The following is a 17,247-nucleotide window of genomic DNA, read 5'->3' as shown; positions in this document are numbered from 1 at the left end:
TCCCCCCATAAAAGCAGCATTTAGAAAGAAAAGAAACAGGAAAGCAGGAAATAAATACACACATACACAAAACCCTTTTGGGGTTTACAATTTGGTTTATTGCCACATGTTGAGTGTTTCTTGAGCCAGCTGAGCACATTTGGTTGACACGTTGTTTGTTCGTTGTTCTTCTTCGTTACCTTTTCTCCGCACCACGTCTGCTTCCTGGTTTGGCGAAATTATGAGACCAGGGTTCAGCGCGTTTAAATACAGGCCCGGTAAATGGGCCATACCAAGTGCTGCACCGGCATAGGGGGGAATGGGGTTTTCAGTTTGTTGTCTATGTTCTTTCCCTTGCTACTGTTTCAAATAGTTTGATTAGCCCCTATGTCTATATATAAGTCTCTGTCTTGAGGTTTCTTTATCTCCTTTCTGAGATGTTATCAGTTGTTTGAGGTAAATATTGTATTTAGTATTGTAACTATCACCAAACTTAACAGAAACATGAACACTTAAACATCCTGTGTGACAATAACTATGACCATCAAATTATTTTTGAGAAAAACATATTTGACTTAAACCCTGATATTTAGTTTTTGTTTGTTTGGTCCATGTCCCATCAATAACACGGAGGAGGTGAGGCTCATCAAGTTCCATTCACCAGTTTTTTGTGTGTTTTCAGAATTCTTCGATGTGATCTCTCACTGACACGACTTCAAACTGTGTGTAAACAGCTGTATTTGTGATGTTGCCTCATGAAACATATATTTTATCTGAATCAGGCCTCTTCTCTGACAGGTTGCAACAGGCCTCAATGTATAATCAACATTGTTGTACAGTGAACACCATCGTGCCCAGGGCGTCCTTCACCAGCATTCAAGGTGATAATCAGAGGCAGGTAGTAAACTTTGCTCTTGCATAGAGCGGCACAGTTCATGTGAGAAATGGGGATGTTTAAGAAACAGGCTGTAGAAGTTGTTCGTATGAAGGTGAGACCCTGAACCTGCTTCCACAGGCCACAGCTTCCAGAATGTTGCTGACATGGCCACATGACACGCCACAGCAGGGGGGACATCACGTTTTGAATTGAGTAGCTCGGACACACTGTGGATAACACAACACAAGATTGTTGCACATCTGGCATTTCAAGTTATGTCGATTCCACTCATGTTCCTTGTGTATTTGACACGTGTGCCAACTGGCTGAAATGAATAGCCTGAAGAATTAAAGGAACACAACCAATACATGATCCAGTGAACAATCAGTGCAATGATTTACATCAGGGTGATGCTATATTTAGAAAAGTGAGACGCTGACTTCCACAGACAAGTGAGGGTGGAGCACAGAATGTGACTCGTCCACATGTTGTCAGGGGGCTGGAAGTGCTGAGCAGTGCTGGGGCGCCGCGCACCAGAGCGCACTGGACCTTGGAGCCTCCCAGTATAACATTCATTATTTTTATCATCAGATTGTAGATTTGAATTCATTATTTCTTCGTCCTCTTTCTTTATTTTTTATTGGTTTCAATAGAGTTTGGATATGTTGTTTCCTTTGGAGCGTTTTCTTCTTTACGCACGAGCATCACGGACGCTGCGTTTATGACCTGAGGCACCGACGGGAGAGAGAGCGCGACATGGAGACGTTCACGATACAAGACGTGCTCATGAACTCCACCGACCTGAACAAGATCCTGTGCAATTTCGGGATCAAGAATATTTCGGAATGCGAGGAGGAGCAGGAGCCGTCGCCCGAACCCCAAGGTACAGTGGGGGTTATCGTTTGTTTTGACTGTTTGTGAATATTACGCAACAATCACGCACGAGAAGGAAAAGTCACCACGTTTGTTTGGATATTTGCAATTAAAATTTAATTTTGAATTTACGCATTTGTGCCATTAGACTGAGTCATTTGGGGCTTTTGTTTCTGCTCCAGTGCGCATTACGGATATGGCTCATCTCCTCCCCACAGCTCATTCGACACTAATTGTACCAATGTCAAATAAACAAAACTCATATAATATCTTATATGATCGCAGAATGGAGAATCTATAATAGTTCAACCTTTATTTCTAGGATAAAATTCAAGGAGAAGGATAAAAACATCCTAAGAAATTACTCTCCTCCTAAATCCTCTCCTACTCTGCTCCATTACTTCACCTTATTAGATTAGATGTGTTCCAGAGAATGTCCAGATGTTGTGATATGGATTTCCAGATGATTTTGTTTGCAACTGCATGATTTCATAGGGGATATCACTCTAAAATGACAAATATGCATCATATATGTTGTGTTCCATCCTATTTTACTCTGACCCAGTGCCATCTATACTGATGCTCACCCTTCTGCAGAAATCTCAGCAGTGTCACCTTTATACAGATACAAAGATTACTCATATAGACCCTGTAGTTGCAGAGATATACACTATTCATGTTTAAATATTCAAGCAGGGGCTGTAGAAAAGGACAGATTTTAGGAGAGTAAGCATAAAAAAACCACCATTCTGCAAATCCTGAGCATCAAACCACTGCATGCGACTTGAGGCTTGAAGTGATCGCGCTGATAAAAGAGGACGGAGGGAGAGTGAGAGAGAGCAAGAGGGAAAGGATGAGTCAGATAGTATTTAGGTCACGTTTTAAGAATGACCCTGTGCCACCTCCTCCTCCTCCTCCTCCTCCTCCTCCTCTCCTTCACAGATATCAACCAGACCGTGCGGATCTTCCTCTACAGCCTCATCTTCCTCCTCAGCGTTGTGGGCAACAGCCTCATCGTCGCCGTGCTGGTGAGGAACCGGCGCATGAGGACGGTCACCAACCTCTTCCTGCTGTCCCTGTCCATCAGCGACCTGATGGTGTCCCTGGTCTGCATCCCCTTCACCCTCATCCCCAACCTCATGAGGGACTTCGTCTTCGGAGCCGGCATGTGCAAGCTGGTCATGTACTTCATGGGTGAGAAGATTCATACTGGTTTACTGCCGGTTTGAGATTGAAGTGCATCTGTAGGCAATTCAAAGTTTCTCTCTTAAATAAAAAAAAAGATTTTGTATAGGCGTTAATCTCTGATACAAACTATAACACAAAATAAAACAACACAACTATATAGGAAGAATTGTAGAATTCAAGTTATGTCTTATGATATCATAATTTTCATGTTTATTTACATTAATATCTTCACTGGGGTTCCGTGTCTTGCCCAAGGACACTTCAGCATGCAGACTAGAGGAGACAGGGATCAAACTCTCTGGATAACGGACGACCAGCTGTACCCCCTGAGCCACAGCCCATTACAGACTATAAACAGCTCAATTACGTAGAAATGCAAATGAAACATGAAGATAAGATAAGATAAGATAAGATAAGATAAGATAAGATGAGATAAAATGAGATGAGATAATCCTTTACTCATCCCACAGTGGGGAAATCTGACGTGTCGCAGCAGCTAAGAGGAAAAGACAAAAGACAGACATCAGTAGAAGTAATAAATAAGTAAACATGCAAAGAAATCTATAACTTTTTACTGCTCCACTATCAGGTGCATGTTCCTGGTGATTTAATGAGATGAGCTACAGACGTGCTTCATTATCACGTGGACAGAAAATGCGGAAACACCTCAGGTCATATCTGCACAATTTGTTTTTCCTGTTGTTACATGTTTTCATTTAAAATCAAGGCTGAAGTGTCCTCTGGGTCAAAGACAGTTATTAAACAATTACAGCACATTTAATCTGAAGTGTGAAAAATAATGGCTCAGACAAATTTATAATTTGGAAGCCAGTCGTGATCCGATATGAAACAGATCCTGGATCATTCTGTGAGCAAAGAAAGAGTCCATCCACGAGTCAGATGGGATTATCAATCGTGACCTTTAACTGAATAGCAGCTACTGAAACCTTATTTACTACAGAAATCATCCTCCAATAGTGTTAAATGCACTTTAGATGACTGGGATCTGTCCCGTAAGATTCAGTGCTAATAAACACGGGTCCTGTTGTTCACGTTTATTTCATTTTTCTCAATAAAGTGTTTCTTTGGGAGGTTTTCCTCAGTCGAAGGGTCAAAGGTCAAGGACAGACTCTACAGACTCTAAAGACAAACTGTGCTTTGAAATACTGAAAAATAAATTGAGATAAATTGCAGGTGAGTTCCGAGTTATTGTCGGAGCCGTTAATACCAGGAGGGGTATGGAAGATTAAAAACACCTGCATAAAAATAAAATCAAACAAACAAATTATTGTAATGTTGATAAATGATCATTTGAGACTAAATATCAATCTAACTAAATCAATGTATCTGTTTGACTTCAGATGAGATGATTTAATCAGATCGAGGATGTGAATCACTTCTGCCTCCAGCTGGGAGTTTTGTAATAAAGTGAAGTCATTACACACAGTTCACCTTTTGCTAATATTTCATTTTCATCCAAGTACAACTCCGCCAGATAATAGGATTGTCACCCCCCCCCCCCCCCCCCCCCCAAACCACCACCACTTCCTGTCGCTCCATTGAATCAGAGCAGACAGTGTCCTGCAGGATTATTACCTCATTTGTCCATGTGTCTATCTGTTTACGCGTCGCCGCTCGGACACGGCGATAATGTGTGTGTATTTATAGTCGCTCTTGTTATTGTTACTGAGTGTGTAAACGTTGTTCTGGTGACGGACGGGGCAGGAGGCGCTCTGTCACCGCTCTGCAGGCAGAGTTAAACGTGAGCAAACATTAAGGGGTCGTGTCGAGGCGAGCGTTCCAGTCATGTTACTGGGGGGAAGTGACATCACTGATGGAATAGTTCTGGTGTGTCTGTAGGACATATTAAATCCGAATCAGAAACACCCTAAAGCCCAGTACTTTACAAAATACAAATTATTACAAGTTTGTTCAATTTGAAAAATCTGATTAGTGCTTTTTGCGTAAGCATGATAACATCAAACCAATAAATGCACTGGGATGAAAACACAACGTGAAAGTAATAAAAGACGTCGGACAATTATCGTTCCACAATTAAAAGTGAAGCCCTCATCTCTCTCACTCTCTGACCTGCAGGTGTCTCAGTCAGCGTCTCCACCTTCAACCTGGTGGCCATCTCCCTGGAGCGCTACAGCGCCATCTGCAACCCGCTGACCTCCAGGTCGTGGCAGACCAAGTCCCACGCCGCCAAGGTCATCACCGCCACCTGGGTGGCGTCCTCCATCCTGATGCTGCCCTACCCCATCTCCAGCACCCTGAAGCCGTTCACCCGCCTGAACAACAGCACGGGGCACATGTGCCGCCTGGTGTGGCCCAACGACGCCATCCAGCAGTCCTGGTGAGCAGGAGACATCTTCCCAGTCCCACCAGTGCCTTCACACTGGGTTGAGCTCAGGTTCTGTTGCATCAAAAAAATGAATGCACTGGTGATGTCAGTTGGCCGCTTCATTGGTTTTGTAGGTGCTTCTGGGAAGAGAGGACCAATTCTGGCTTCAGAGATCTCACCCTTCAAAATAAAAGCACACAATGTTCAAGTAGCTCATCTGCTCTAATAGAAAATTAACATTTGCTTTCACAAATGTGTCTCCTGCAGGTACGTGTCTCTGTTGTTGCTGCTCTTCCTGATCCCCGGCATCGTCATGATGACAGCGTACGGACTCATCTCCCTGGAGCTGTACAGGGGCATCAAGTTCGAGCTGTCCAGCAGGAAGTCCAGCAGAGGTATGAATGTAATATCAACGTGCTTCTCCATCTCTGGATGTTCACCAACTTCTCATCGGTATAATAAGATCACAAATACAAACTTTGATTTAATTTAAGTTTTAAACAATTGCTGCTCAGACACATGTAGATGTTTACAGGTTCCCTCTTGGCTCTTGGACGTCTTCCTCTCGAGGTCTTGAGTGAAACCCGTTATCGTCATTGGGGTTTTGCTGCTTCACTCTTACACGTTGAAATCTCCTGTTAACCCTCGGCTCTTTCCTTCATCCCCTGGCAGAAAGGCAGTGCAGCACTGGCAGCATCAAACCCGGCGACAACGACGGCTGTTACATGCTGCCGTCGAAGAAGAGGAGCATCACCTGCAGCTTCTCCCACTCCAGCACCAAGCCCCCGCCGCTGGGTCGGGTGTCCAGCAGCAGCTCCACAGCCAACCTGATGGCCAAGAAGCGCGTGGTCCGCATGCTGCTGGTCATCGTCTTCCTCTTCTTCCTCTGCTGGACCCCCGTGTTCGTGGTGAACGCGTGGCAGGCGTTCGACCGGCGCTCGGCCTACCGCCTGACCGGCGCGCCCATCTCCTTCATCCACCTGATGTCCTACACCTCGGCCTGCGTCAACCCCATCATCTACTGCTTCATGAACAAGCGTTTCCGCAAGGGCATGCTGTCCACCTTCAGCTGCTGCAGCTGCATCAGGAGGAGCGGCTCGGGGGGGTCGGCCGGCAGCACCAAAGGGGACGGGAGCAGAACGAGAGCGGCGCCAAAGACCCCCGAGCAGAACGGTCACACCCGGACGGGCGGAGCCACCACGCCCTTCAACTACACCGGCATCCGAGCCTCAGCCTGGAGTGAGCTGACCTAGAGCGGACGGAGGATCTGTGTTGTGGTCACGTTCGTCCTCACAGAGCTTATAGGACCAGTTCACGAGCAGCCATGTTGCTTTAGCTTGACCTTTGACCCGACCCGGGCACTGCAGTTAAAAGAGCGCGAAGCAGCAGTGGTGCAAATCCAGAGCAGATCAACATGTTTCTTTAAAATCCCTGAAGGACCACGAGATGAAGCAGAATACACAGATTAATGTAGATTATATATATTCTTTAAAGTAATTTGGAGCAGCGACCATAACCATAATCATTCCTCTAAAAATACCTGAGAATTCTTTACTCAGGTGACATTCTGAAAAGGGAACAAACCAGTTATGAACACATTTTCACCTAAAGGGACATTTAGTAGATTTACAGCATTTCACAGCAGATCTTATGATTTATACCGCATTCCGCCACCAGGTGGAACTCGAGAAGATTTGGCTTCAGTTTGGAGGAGCCTCCATCTTTATGATAGTCTGGACTCTGCATTGCACTTATCATGAGCTGCTCCGAAGCGCCGTTAAGTCAATAAACTACAGAATGTACCTTTTAAGGGTTTGATATTGTGGGAAACTGCTAATTCTCTGATAAAAAGCAAACAGCACCTTTAGCTCGTTAGCTTAATTCCCCCAAAGATGTCAAGATACCCTTTAAAACTCTGCTGTGATGCATTTTGCTAAAAATAAATATTTGACTCTCTGCCTACAAGTCGTAAGTCATGAGTAAGAGAAGCTACTCCTCACGATTTGTAGTTAATTGGCAACGTGACGAAAACCACTGTTGACCTTTAACTCATTCTCAGACGCTCGTGGCTTTGAATCAAAGGCCTTAAACCAAACAGGCGTTCATTAGTCATTTTCGGCAGCAGCTGCCTGTCGAGCTGCAAAGTAACCCCCCCCCCCTTCATCTTCCCGCTCAGCACACAAAGTGTCCCGGCTCATCCTTGACCTCGCTGTGTGTTTGTGTGTGTGCGCTGTGGGAGCTGGAGTGGCCTTATCGTTTTTTTGTGAGACTTTAAACACCTGGTTCCTGACCTGGTTTTTAAAAAACAACAGCGTTAATGTAGCCAACGTATATATCTTCTTGTTTCCTCTTATCTGTTTGTTGCCATGTTGTAATTATTGTTGTGTAAATTCTTACTTTTGGGGTTTTGATGCGTTGACGTGAAACGAAGGGATTCGAGGTATTTTGTTTGTTGCACAGTAACGTGCCTATAACCTGCGGCTACGCGACTGAATGTAAAAAACATAATCCCAGTGACTTGAGTGGTTGTGCGTCTAAAAGCAGATCTGGGGAAACGGCATTGGCCTCTCTGACAAACCCATGAATAACAAACTTGTGGTTGACCATATAAAGACCTCGAATGCCCGAATGGTCGGCGAAGACTTGGGGCAGAGCGACTCGGAGCTTTTAACGGCTTTAATGAAAGTGGATCTAAAGGACAGAGGGGCATTAGGGCCCAGACAAGTGGCGGAAAGAACAGGGGGGCAATCTGCTGGGACCTCTTCCCGGGGATAAGAGCTCCATTTGGCCTTGGTAGATGCCCAGAGCCCCCCCACCCGCCTCCACCATGCAGCCACTGGGAAATGTTTACCTGTCGCTGGGAGGGAGAAAAAAAGACGGAAAGGAGACACAAGCCAGAGTTGTTCATTTGTACTTAAACCATAGTTTGTGGGAGTTAAAACAAAAATAAAAACTGACATGCACAAAGTGTGATTTTTGTATCACTTGTTTTATTTCTCATTTTTATGCCAATATTGCAAGTTTTGTTTTTTTTTCACGTTTTTTTTTCTTCTGTTCTTTTAATGACATTACAGATTTGAGCATGATCTGGAGCTGCAATATGTACAAAAACAAAACAAACTAAACGCATGTTATCAAAAAACCGTCCCCCTGTTTTGACGTTATTGCTAAAAATGTTACAAACGGCACAGGTTTCTACCATCAGCAACCCTTTGAGCACTGAGTACACTACCACAATGACACCTCTGCTTACCAGTTACTAGAATAATACACAGATACAGTGAGAGTGAAAGATAGTGGAAGGACATGGAGGAAGAGGAAGAGAAGAAGAAGATGAAGAAGAGGGGAAATGACAACAGAAAAAAAAAAAAGTGATCCGACTGTAGCAAAGCTAAGCACGACAGGCTGCATGATGACAAATAAAGAAGGGTGGGGTGGGGGGAAATGAGAAAACTCCAAATGTACAAACACAAACATGAGCGATGAAAGAGTGAGGATGAAATGTGTGAGAGAAAAAGACAAGGTTAGCGCTCTGTAGTGCAAACAGCCCAGAAGTCTGAAGGAGAAGTAAGGCTGAGTGCGACAGAGAAGGGCTCCACACTCCTTTTTTTTTTTTCTTTTGAAAGTTTGTTTAAAGCTGCCTCTCACTCTGCCCTGTTTCGTTTAGCAGTGCATGGAAACTACATTATAAAAAGACATTTGGCATATTAGAGGATACATACATTGTTCAGAGCTCATTATAAAAAAACAAAAACAAAAAAAACAAGAACAGCTGCTTTTGGAAGAGTAAAACCATTATGACCATTCACACACAGACAGAAAGAAACCGGTTGGGTAATATTTTGTAAAACAAAACAAAGCATTTATAAATGCTAATGAGATGGTTGTGTCCCCTCTCTATCTGAAAGCTTTGTCGTTGGGTCGTTCAAGAAGGCATGTAACATCTGTTTGACCCCTCAGCTCGTCCCCGTCATGAGCTAAGGAAGGGGGGGTGGGGTGGGGGGGAATTCATCAAGTTATTCAGTATCCTCCCAAATCTCTTAAAAACTTTCCGGATGTTTTAAGAGGGAAAAAAAAGAGAAATTTGTAAACCAGCTCGGATTGTCAAGGCGACACATTTTCAAAACTAAACAAAAAAAATAAAATAGCATGCATCACCCACTTCGTTAGCTTGAAATGTGACAATGCTGCTCTGTTCAGACTCGCGTGAGGCGATGAAGAGGAGCTGCAGGGTGGAGGGGAAGATCGGCCTAAAAGAGGTGTAAACAAAAACCCCAAAATGTCCAAGCATCGAGGTGGGTGGGGCGTTGTGTGTGTGACGCTAACACAGAGGCTATGTTTAAAAATAATATGAATTTTAGAGCTAGTAGAAAAAACACTTGAGTTTAAAAAAATCTACAGTTGAGATTTCGTGGACCTCCATCCTGCAGAGTAAAGGGTTCGGGGTTGTCGGTTCGATGCTACACTAACGCTGCAGCACCAACTCCTCCACATTTCCAACAAAATAAAACAAAATACTCTCCCAGGCCAACCTAGGCAGCATGGGCAATAATGCACTTTTCTTTTTTTCTTCTTTTTGACATAAGACAAAGGGAGACTTTGTACCAATAATTTAAAAAATATCAATTTTACAATATAAAATATTTAACATTAATGACGGACAGGTGGACAGGGGTGGTGAAACTGGGGCATAACTTAATTGTTCTTTTTCTTTACATTGAAAGGGGGGGTTACAAGAAAAATCCTTTTTTGTTCCTATTTCAAGGTTTTGTTTCGTAAGTAAAAATTCGGAAATACTTCATTGAGCAGACATTCAAGTTACAGTATCGTTGTTCTTTTGTTGTTTTTTCCCAGGAAGTGTGTACAGTCGTACTGTAAAAACTAAAAGAGCACAAGTATTGCCTTCGAATGTTTAATAATCCACAATCACCAGACATTTGGATTCAGGTGGAAGACAGAGAAAGTCGTGAATCTCAAGTTTGGTTCTTTTTCTTTTTTTTGGAGAGCAGTTTTGAAATGGAGCGAGTCTGACTCAATATTCCATTACAGCGACTTACATGTGACAATCACTCACTCACTCACACACACACTCACACATTCAGACACACACATATATTTGCTGGCTGGTGAAGTTAGTGCTCAGGCGGACAAACATGATGAAATGACCTGTACAATATTGCTGTTCTGTTTGGAAATGCACATCTTCAATAACACACATTTAGAAGGCCTTTACGCGGTCACCATGAACACGAGATGAGTGCAACTACTCGGACAGTGGGTTCATCACGCACGTGCGCTTGTTTCTGCGAGACGAGAATAAACCACAGGAGATTTCTTTTTCAAAAAAGGGGGGAAGGCTGGAAGGAAGGAGCTTTACAGCGCTCTTTGTGAGACATTGTACCAAAAAGTGAGAAGGTGCCGGGCACCGCAGGAGAATAAAAAAAAAAAACAGGATTATTGTACTTGTTCACCACAAAAGAAAAGAAAAAAAAAACACACAAAAAGAGACGTGAAGGCTGAGAGATCCTTCAGAAGGCTGCTTTGCTTTGCACGACAACATGTGGCTCTGGAGCGTCGGGGGCTCCAGCAGTAAGAGGCCGGGCATGAGCTTGTTTTGTGCTATGCACGGGTTCTTTCAAGGTGAGTAAACAGCAGATAAGAAACAGGTGAAGTGTTTAGGTTTTTTTTAAGTTATCAGTAAGGCCACATCGAATTGAAAAGTGTCTGTTTTTTTTTCTTGAAAGAAGAGAAAGAGAAGAAAACAAAACACTGGAGTTAAACGCCACCGGAACGACAGCTCACACAGGAACGCACCTCGCTCGGAGCAGTTTTCAGAGACAAAGTTTTCACGACATTTTTTTTTCCCGATACGTTCACAGAGACAGAGCAACAGGTACAGGATATTAGATATGTGACTGGTTTGACTGTGTGCACAGTAAGAATATACAGTACTAAGGCTATCCTTTGAAGTCAGTGACTACGCTTATTACATTAGTTTGTAAATGACAAACAGACTTGATTCCCAGTAACTGTGGAAGTCTAGTTTTCTTTTTCTTATTTTTTGACGTATTCTGCAAAACCTATGGCTCCACGTGAGATGTACTGATGAGTATATTTTCCGAAAAAGGAGACATAGCGCACATAGAGTATTGCAGGCAAGGCAGAGGCGTTGCTTAAAGCTTTTCTTTTTAAAGACTTCATAAAAACCAATGATAAAAAATAGGCCCTCTGAGGTTATTCCCCAAAATTTTTTAAAAAACAAACAAACAAACAAACAAAAACAACAACCTTCGCTTATGTAAATAAACAACCAAGACTTCAGGTTTCTTTTTTTTCCCCAACAGAAGAAGTGAGAGTATCAAAAACAAGAGTTCGATCCAGAGAGCGGACAAGCAGGCGTTTCAAAGTTAAGGTTGCAATAACATACAGGTTGGGGGGGGGGGGGGGGGGTTTGGACCTCAAAGGGGGAAAACAAAGCCCAAGCTCGGGGGAAGAATAGAAACTATTTGGTAACAAAAGTGTACTATATGTTTAATACAAAAAAGGTATGGAGAAAAATGTACCTTTACTAAAGCTTATACAAGATCCTTGGTCCATAAAAACTATGTTATTGTCACGAGTCATGTGTGTCCCTCTGCATCCTCGCACTCGCTCCAACAACAATACATCCAGCCCCCCCGCTAGGAAACCACAAATGAACGCAGAGTAAAAACAAAAAAGGAATAATTATAAAAAACAAGTGGTGGGAGGAGATGAGGGGACGAGGGAGGAGGAGGGGGAGCAAGGCAGCGCAAAAATATAACTTTCCTTTCAACACAACTTGTTTTTTTTTTTGTACACGGTGGATGTATTGTTGTTGTGGTTTCCATTTCTCACAGCCGTAGAAAGGTGCTGGTGCTCTGAGCCGGCAGGAACTTCACTGGTTCCAAACGCCAGAACGGAACAGGCAGGTCCTTAAAGGAACCACAGGAGAGGAGGCGTGTCAAGAAGCATGTTCGCTCATTTCCATTGGCTGACAACGTTGGGATGTTCCTCCTTCTTCAGATTCCCCCTGTGTTCGCTCCTTTTGTCCCACCAACGTTTTCCATTTCAGCTTCTTTGTATCCCAAAATTAATACACAGCACTTAAGAGTGAGTCAGTTTTTATTATTTCCCATAGTCTGTATATACCCTCTGGTATATTTGCTCTCAAGGCATATTGTATTCAGCGGCCCCCTGTGTGCGTTAGGAGACCACAGCCGCGGCGGTGGAGGATGAGGATGTGACTCCTGCGTTGGAGGTGCTGTTGGGGCCGTAGACGCCGGAGCCGGCCTCTTGGCCGCCGCTGCTCAGCAGGCTGGAGTTCCCGGTCCGCAGGATGGCCCCGGCGGCGCTGCAGTGTGGCCGCGGCCCGGGCTCTGGCGTATAGGTGAAGGTCAGTGTGGTGGAGTAGATGATGCCGTCGTTCCTCACCAGCGTGACGGGCACCTGGACCGGCTGTCGCACCCAGCGCCAGCCCTCTCGGAAGGCAGAGATGTCGGGCACCACGCACAGCATGCTCTCCGCACACCTGTCGGGAGAAGAGAGAAACAAGGACATCAGAGTTTGAGAAGATTCATTCAGGTTTCAGTAGAAATGGTTGACAAGGGCCACTGTCTTCCTTCTGTGTTCGATTAGAACAGTGAAACATTCATAATCCATTGAAGACAAACTGCATTAACAATTTGCTCTAACTTTAAAATCTTTGTCTGAACTTGCCCCGCCCGCCCCGATAGGCCCAGCTCAGGTATTCACACTTCCTAATTTCTCTCTGTCCCCATTTCCTGTCACCTCTATGTCAGACGGCCAAAACTAAACAAAACAAAAAGAAGTACTTGTTTTAAAAAGCTTCCATCATAAACAGTATGTGGGACATTGCCCCATGAGGCATCGGTGGTTCTGTTCTGTTGCACTGAAGCAGGTCTCTCTGTTTCCCTGAGTCATTGTGATGTTCCATGACCTCACTTCATGAAGCTAAACACATAAAACCTGAACCATCTATAAATCTCAACCTGACAGAGGAAAAACAACACTGAAGGTTTTTTTACGAGAGGGTAACGCTGGTGTCTCGTGGCTCTGTAAAAGATTTTAGCTCAGTGGAAAAAAACAAAAACATTGCGCAGGTTAAAAGAAGAATGAAGATTCAGCAGCAGCTACGTCACTACAGCTCCGATCAGTATTTATTACCTGCATTAGGCGACTGTGCCGTGAGTGTCTGCAGCAGTAAGACCGACTGAGAGCTTTTATCTGTTTTGATTAGAACACTCATCGGTGATTTCTATTTTCTTGCTTATTCCTTTGGGCCTGTAAGAACTCATCTATCCTCAAATTAGATGTAATTGATGATTTGTACGCTAATGGAGGAGAAAGAGACAAACTCGTCCAACGGATCTTATTTTTCAGAAGAAGTGGAAAAGAGCACTTCCAAGTAGCTGTGTGTAGATACCCTGCAGGGGAAAGCAAACCGGAGCAAAGCCACACCTGTACATGGTCTCAGCCTCCACGTCGCCGAACCACACCCGAAGATTCGGAGTGAAGTTCTGTCCCGTCAGCTCCAACATGGCGACGTCCCCTCCACCGTTTAGCTAAGGGTAAGAATTACATAATGAAAACTAACTCACACACACACACTGGACCACAAAAGGACAACAAGACTCTGCTGTGCACCTGTAAGCTCTCGACCACAGGCACGGGGGTGACAGTCGAGTGGACGGGGCCCATGCCCTCGTAGAAAGTGTATTCGGCCTTGTCTGTGCTGATGATTGTCCAGGAGGCGCCATCATTGATCATCTCCTTGTTTGGTTCCTTTGGGCATGGAGTGGCCTATCAGGAGGAAGGAGATATAACCAGCCAATCAGCACAGTGCATTCAACCACGAGGGTACAAACCCAGGAACAACAAGAAACAAGAAAGTATGATTTTCTTCTAGAAAGCCAAACTACAAAGTGCAATAAGTAAGTGGCATTTAATTAGATTTCTTGTTTAAACTTGTTTTGACCCCTAAGTGAGAAGGGGGCATGTTCTCCTGGTGTTGTGCAGCATGTACAGTATCTACAGGAACGTGTTGTTGCAGTAATGTTTGCAGTAAGGGTGAGTTGACTGTCGAGTGTCACACCCTGGTTCCTAGCAGTCTGGGTGGGGGCTAACATGGAGTTGTCAAAGAGAATAGTCAGGTGGTGGGTGGCAGAGCCTTTCCCTGGAAGGGATCAAAACCAATTTCCTCAGAACTGAGATCAAACATCTCTCTGGGACTTTACAATCATCTAACAAACATCAGATCCTGGTGGTGAGTGGAACCCACACGGATCTTCAAAGAGAAAATGGCCCCATTACAGTAATATAAGGACAATAATAACGGATGAAGTATGGAGCTCGATCTCTGTGTGGCTCAGAGAGGAGAAGCAATCATCTTAAATCGTGTGTGAAGTGTAAGATTGACTTGATCAGAGGAAGAAGCGACCTCGACCCTGAATTGAGTCTGAAAGGAAAAGAGCAGGAATATGTTCAGAGGGTTTGAGGTGGAACACTCACTTGAAACTGGATGATCCTTTCTTGGGAAAGGCACAGGTACATGCGCTCGGTGTCCTTCAGGTAGAAGGCACACTTGTGGAGCTGAGAGACGGGGTCGTCAGCGTCCAGCAACGCCGTCTGCTTGTCCACCTTCCGGATGATCTGGAGGGGGGGGGAGGAAAGCAATGGATTAGCCACCGAGAGGTTGATGGAGGAGTGGAGAGAAGGTGTAGGGAAGTATGTTGGGGAAAAGATAGGAGGGGGAAATGGTCACCGCGATTTGAAAAGAAGAGAAACAAATGTGGTGTCTAGTCCTTCATCTTCCCCTCTGGGTTCATTAAAGTTTGTGTGTCTGTCAGATCTGTGTAATGTCAGATGTTGTGTATTTCTTTTACCAGTCTGGGCAGCGCCATGCCGGTGACCGAGCAGACCAGCTTGACCGTCTGGCCGTAGTGGATGTAACCGTCTCTCACAGTGAACTCTTCTCCTTCTGACTCCTCGTCATCCACTGCAAACACACAACACAGGAGAGAGGAAGTCAGTGGTGCGGACAATCCTCCCACGATCTGCTGTGTGATCAGTAACCTCACACTTTTGTTTGTGACAGGCTGTCGTCAGGTTGTTCTCACTTCCTCTGTTTGATTTGTGTTTTGTTTCTAAATCAATAGTGTCACTGACACAACACTGTGAACTCAGGCGGGAGGGGGGGAACTTACACAGGTGGATGTAGAAGGCGCCCCACTGCTGGGAGCTGGCGTGAAAGTTGCCCCCCTCCACGTGTAGATAGCGCGTGCTGACCGTTTGGGACCGCAGCCGGTTGAACAGCGCCACCTTGGTCCCTGATGCGATACACACTGCGGACACACAAACATGCAGGTTACACAACGTGACATGTGGCTCTCAGGTCAGCGGTGTGAGCCGAGCGATAAGAGGGGGGAAGAGAAACATGTCTGAGCAGAGGAGGGCAACTGGGATAGCATTCAAATTAACCTACACTGCCCTCTAGTGGTTAGAAAGAATAACAACATTGATAATAATAACCTATTAAAACAAAATTAGGGTTTTACATAGGGAAAAAGTTATAATCAAGATTAAAACAAACTTGCATGATAATTAAATAAACCCAAATACACAAGGCAAAGGTACAATACATTAAAATATAGAATTAAAAACTAATAAAACTAGAGTAATGACAGAATATAATACATTTACAGATTTAAACAGTATTTTTCAGTGAAGTAAATCAATAAAACGTTTTAATTTGAAACTAAGGACTGATATGGAGGTTCTGACATTACACAACTTTTGTACCTTTTAAGTTCCAACCTTCGACTTCCAATAAATTTATTTTTATAATGACAATACAGTTGTTTGAGCCGGAGAATCTATAAATTCCCTCCTTAACTTTGTGTTTTAACCAGACAAATGGAATCAAACAGCAGTCTGACATCAGTTTAACAGGGTCTTTAATCCCATCACACACCCCGGCTATCTTCACCCTTAATTCCCAGACCACACTACACAATTTTAATTCCTGAAGTTGTAACGAGCAACAGAAGTTAATTGTTGATTAAAAAATGTGTGAACAACAAACTCACAGTCAGCGTTTTTGAGGGACTGCTTCTTTTTGGAGGGCTTGGAGATGACTTTGATCCTCTTGCTGAGGAAGACACCAATGTCAGCGCTGTTGCCGTAGAACATCTTGACAGACAACATGAAGTGCTTTCTCTTGTCGGAGTCGGATATGTACAAGGTTTTAGCTGTGCAATAATTCTGAAAAGACGACAGCAGACAGGGGAAATCTGATTAGAAGGTTTTTCTTCTATTTACACTCGCCGGCAGCTTTGCCTGATGTTATTATCAAGACGGAGACAAAGTGAACACACACAAACACACACACACATGCAGATAATCAACATTTCTATCTAAGCTGTTGCTTCGTAACAAGAATTCCACCAATTGATCAAATGGCCAAACAAAGCCGGCTGATCTGAGACTATCTCAGATTTTGAGATACAAAAACTTTGTTACAGATTAAGCTATGCAGCAAAGACATGCATTTATATTTAATTCTATTTATTAACCCTAGAAAACACACTGCAGTCTTATGAGAGGCTCCCTGTGTCATTGGTGTAAATAAGCACATCAAGGGGGGGACGCACCTTTCCCTCTAGGTTGAGCTGTTGCATTTCCTGGTCGCTGTTGCCGATGCCGATGAAGGCACAGGGCTGCGACTCCTGCTCGGAGCAGCCGTCTCTCTCCATCTGCTCCTTCTTTTTCTTCCAGCCGCTGCCCATCAGGTACACGCAGGGGGGAGGGCAGAAGAACCTGCACACAGGGAAACATATTCATGAGTGTGTGGGTGACAATGCTTCAAAGACACGCTTCTCTTTGACTTCAGTGATGATCACGTGAGCAGTTTTATGCATCTTGTGTTGACGTTTTCATTTGCTCC

At 44.2% G+C, this 17,247-nt stretch overlaps 2 protein-coding genes across 2 annotated transcripts in view; one reads left to right on the top strand and one right to left on the bottom strand.

Moving 5' to 3' along the window:
• The first annotated feature begins 1,357 nt into the window (after positions 1 to 1,357).
• On the top strand, positions 1,358 to 6,517 carry cckar (cholecystokinin A receptor). Its single transcript, XM_053416175.1, has 5 exons — positions 1,358 to 1,739; positions 2,672 to 2,923; positions 5,015 to 5,276; positions 5,532 to 5,659; positions 5,937 to 6,517. The coding sequence occupies exons 1-5, from the start codon at positions 1,613 to 1,615 to the stop codon at positions 6,515 to 6,517; spliced, it is 1,350 nt and encodes a 449-aa protein (XP_053272150.1). The 5' UTR covers positions 1,358 to 1,612.
• Positions 6,518 to 8,234: 1,717 nt separating this feature from the next.
• rbpjb (recombination signal binding protein for immunoglobulin kappa J region b) overlaps positions 8,235 to 17,247 on the bottom strand; it is a 103,571-nt gene continuing 94,558 nt past the window's right edge. The window contains exons 5-12 of the mRNA XM_053416170.1: positions 16,955 to 17,120; positions 16,391 to 16,565; positions 15,509 to 15,646; positions 15,188 to 15,300; positions 14,814 to 14,954; positions 13,950 to 14,105; positions 13,764 to 13,867; positions 8,235 to 12,813 (exon numbers count right to left, since the gene is read on the bottom strand). Of these exons, the coding sequence (XP_053272145.1) occupies positions 12,489 to 12,813; positions 13,764 to 13,867; positions 13,950 to 14,105; positions 14,814 to 14,954; positions 15,188 to 15,300; positions 15,509 to 15,646; positions 16,391 to 16,565; positions 16,955 to 17,120 (1,318 nt within the window). The 3' untranslated portion in view covers positions 8,235 to 12,488. The remainder of the gene's footprint in view (positions 12,814 to 13,763; positions 13,868 to 13,949; positions 14,106 to 14,813; positions 14,955 to 15,187; positions 15,301 to 15,508; positions 15,647 to 16,390; positions 16,566 to 16,954; positions 17,121 to 17,247) is intronic.

The sequence above is a fragment of the Pleuronectes platessa genome, chromosome 23 (assembly GCF_947347685.1).
Source record: "Pleuronectes platessa chromosome 23, fPlePla1.1, whole genome shotgun sequence".
NCBI lineage: Eukaryota > Metazoa > Chordata > Actinopteri > Pleuronectiformes > Pleuronectidae > Pleuronectes > Pleuronectes platessa.
Note: the sequence above shows the minus strand (reverse complement) of the source record. Positions and strands in the feature narration are given on the sequence as shown.

What these genes read in the sequence shown, in the direction of transcription:
- cckar (XM_053416175.1), top strand. Translation starts at nt 1,613, where the DNA reads ATGGAGACGTTCACGATACAAGACGTGCTCATGAACTCCACCGACCTG. An exon ending in GCTGGTCATGTACTTCATGG is followed by an intron (nt 2,924 to 5,014) that starts GTGAGAAGATTC and finishes TCTGACCTGCAG; the next exon opens with GTGTCTCAGTCAGCGTCTCC. An exon ending in GACGCCATCCAGCAGTCCTG is followed by an intron (nt 5,277 to 5,531) that starts GTGAGCAGGAGA and finishes TGTCTCCTGCAG; the next exon opens with GTACGTGTCTCTGTTGTTGC.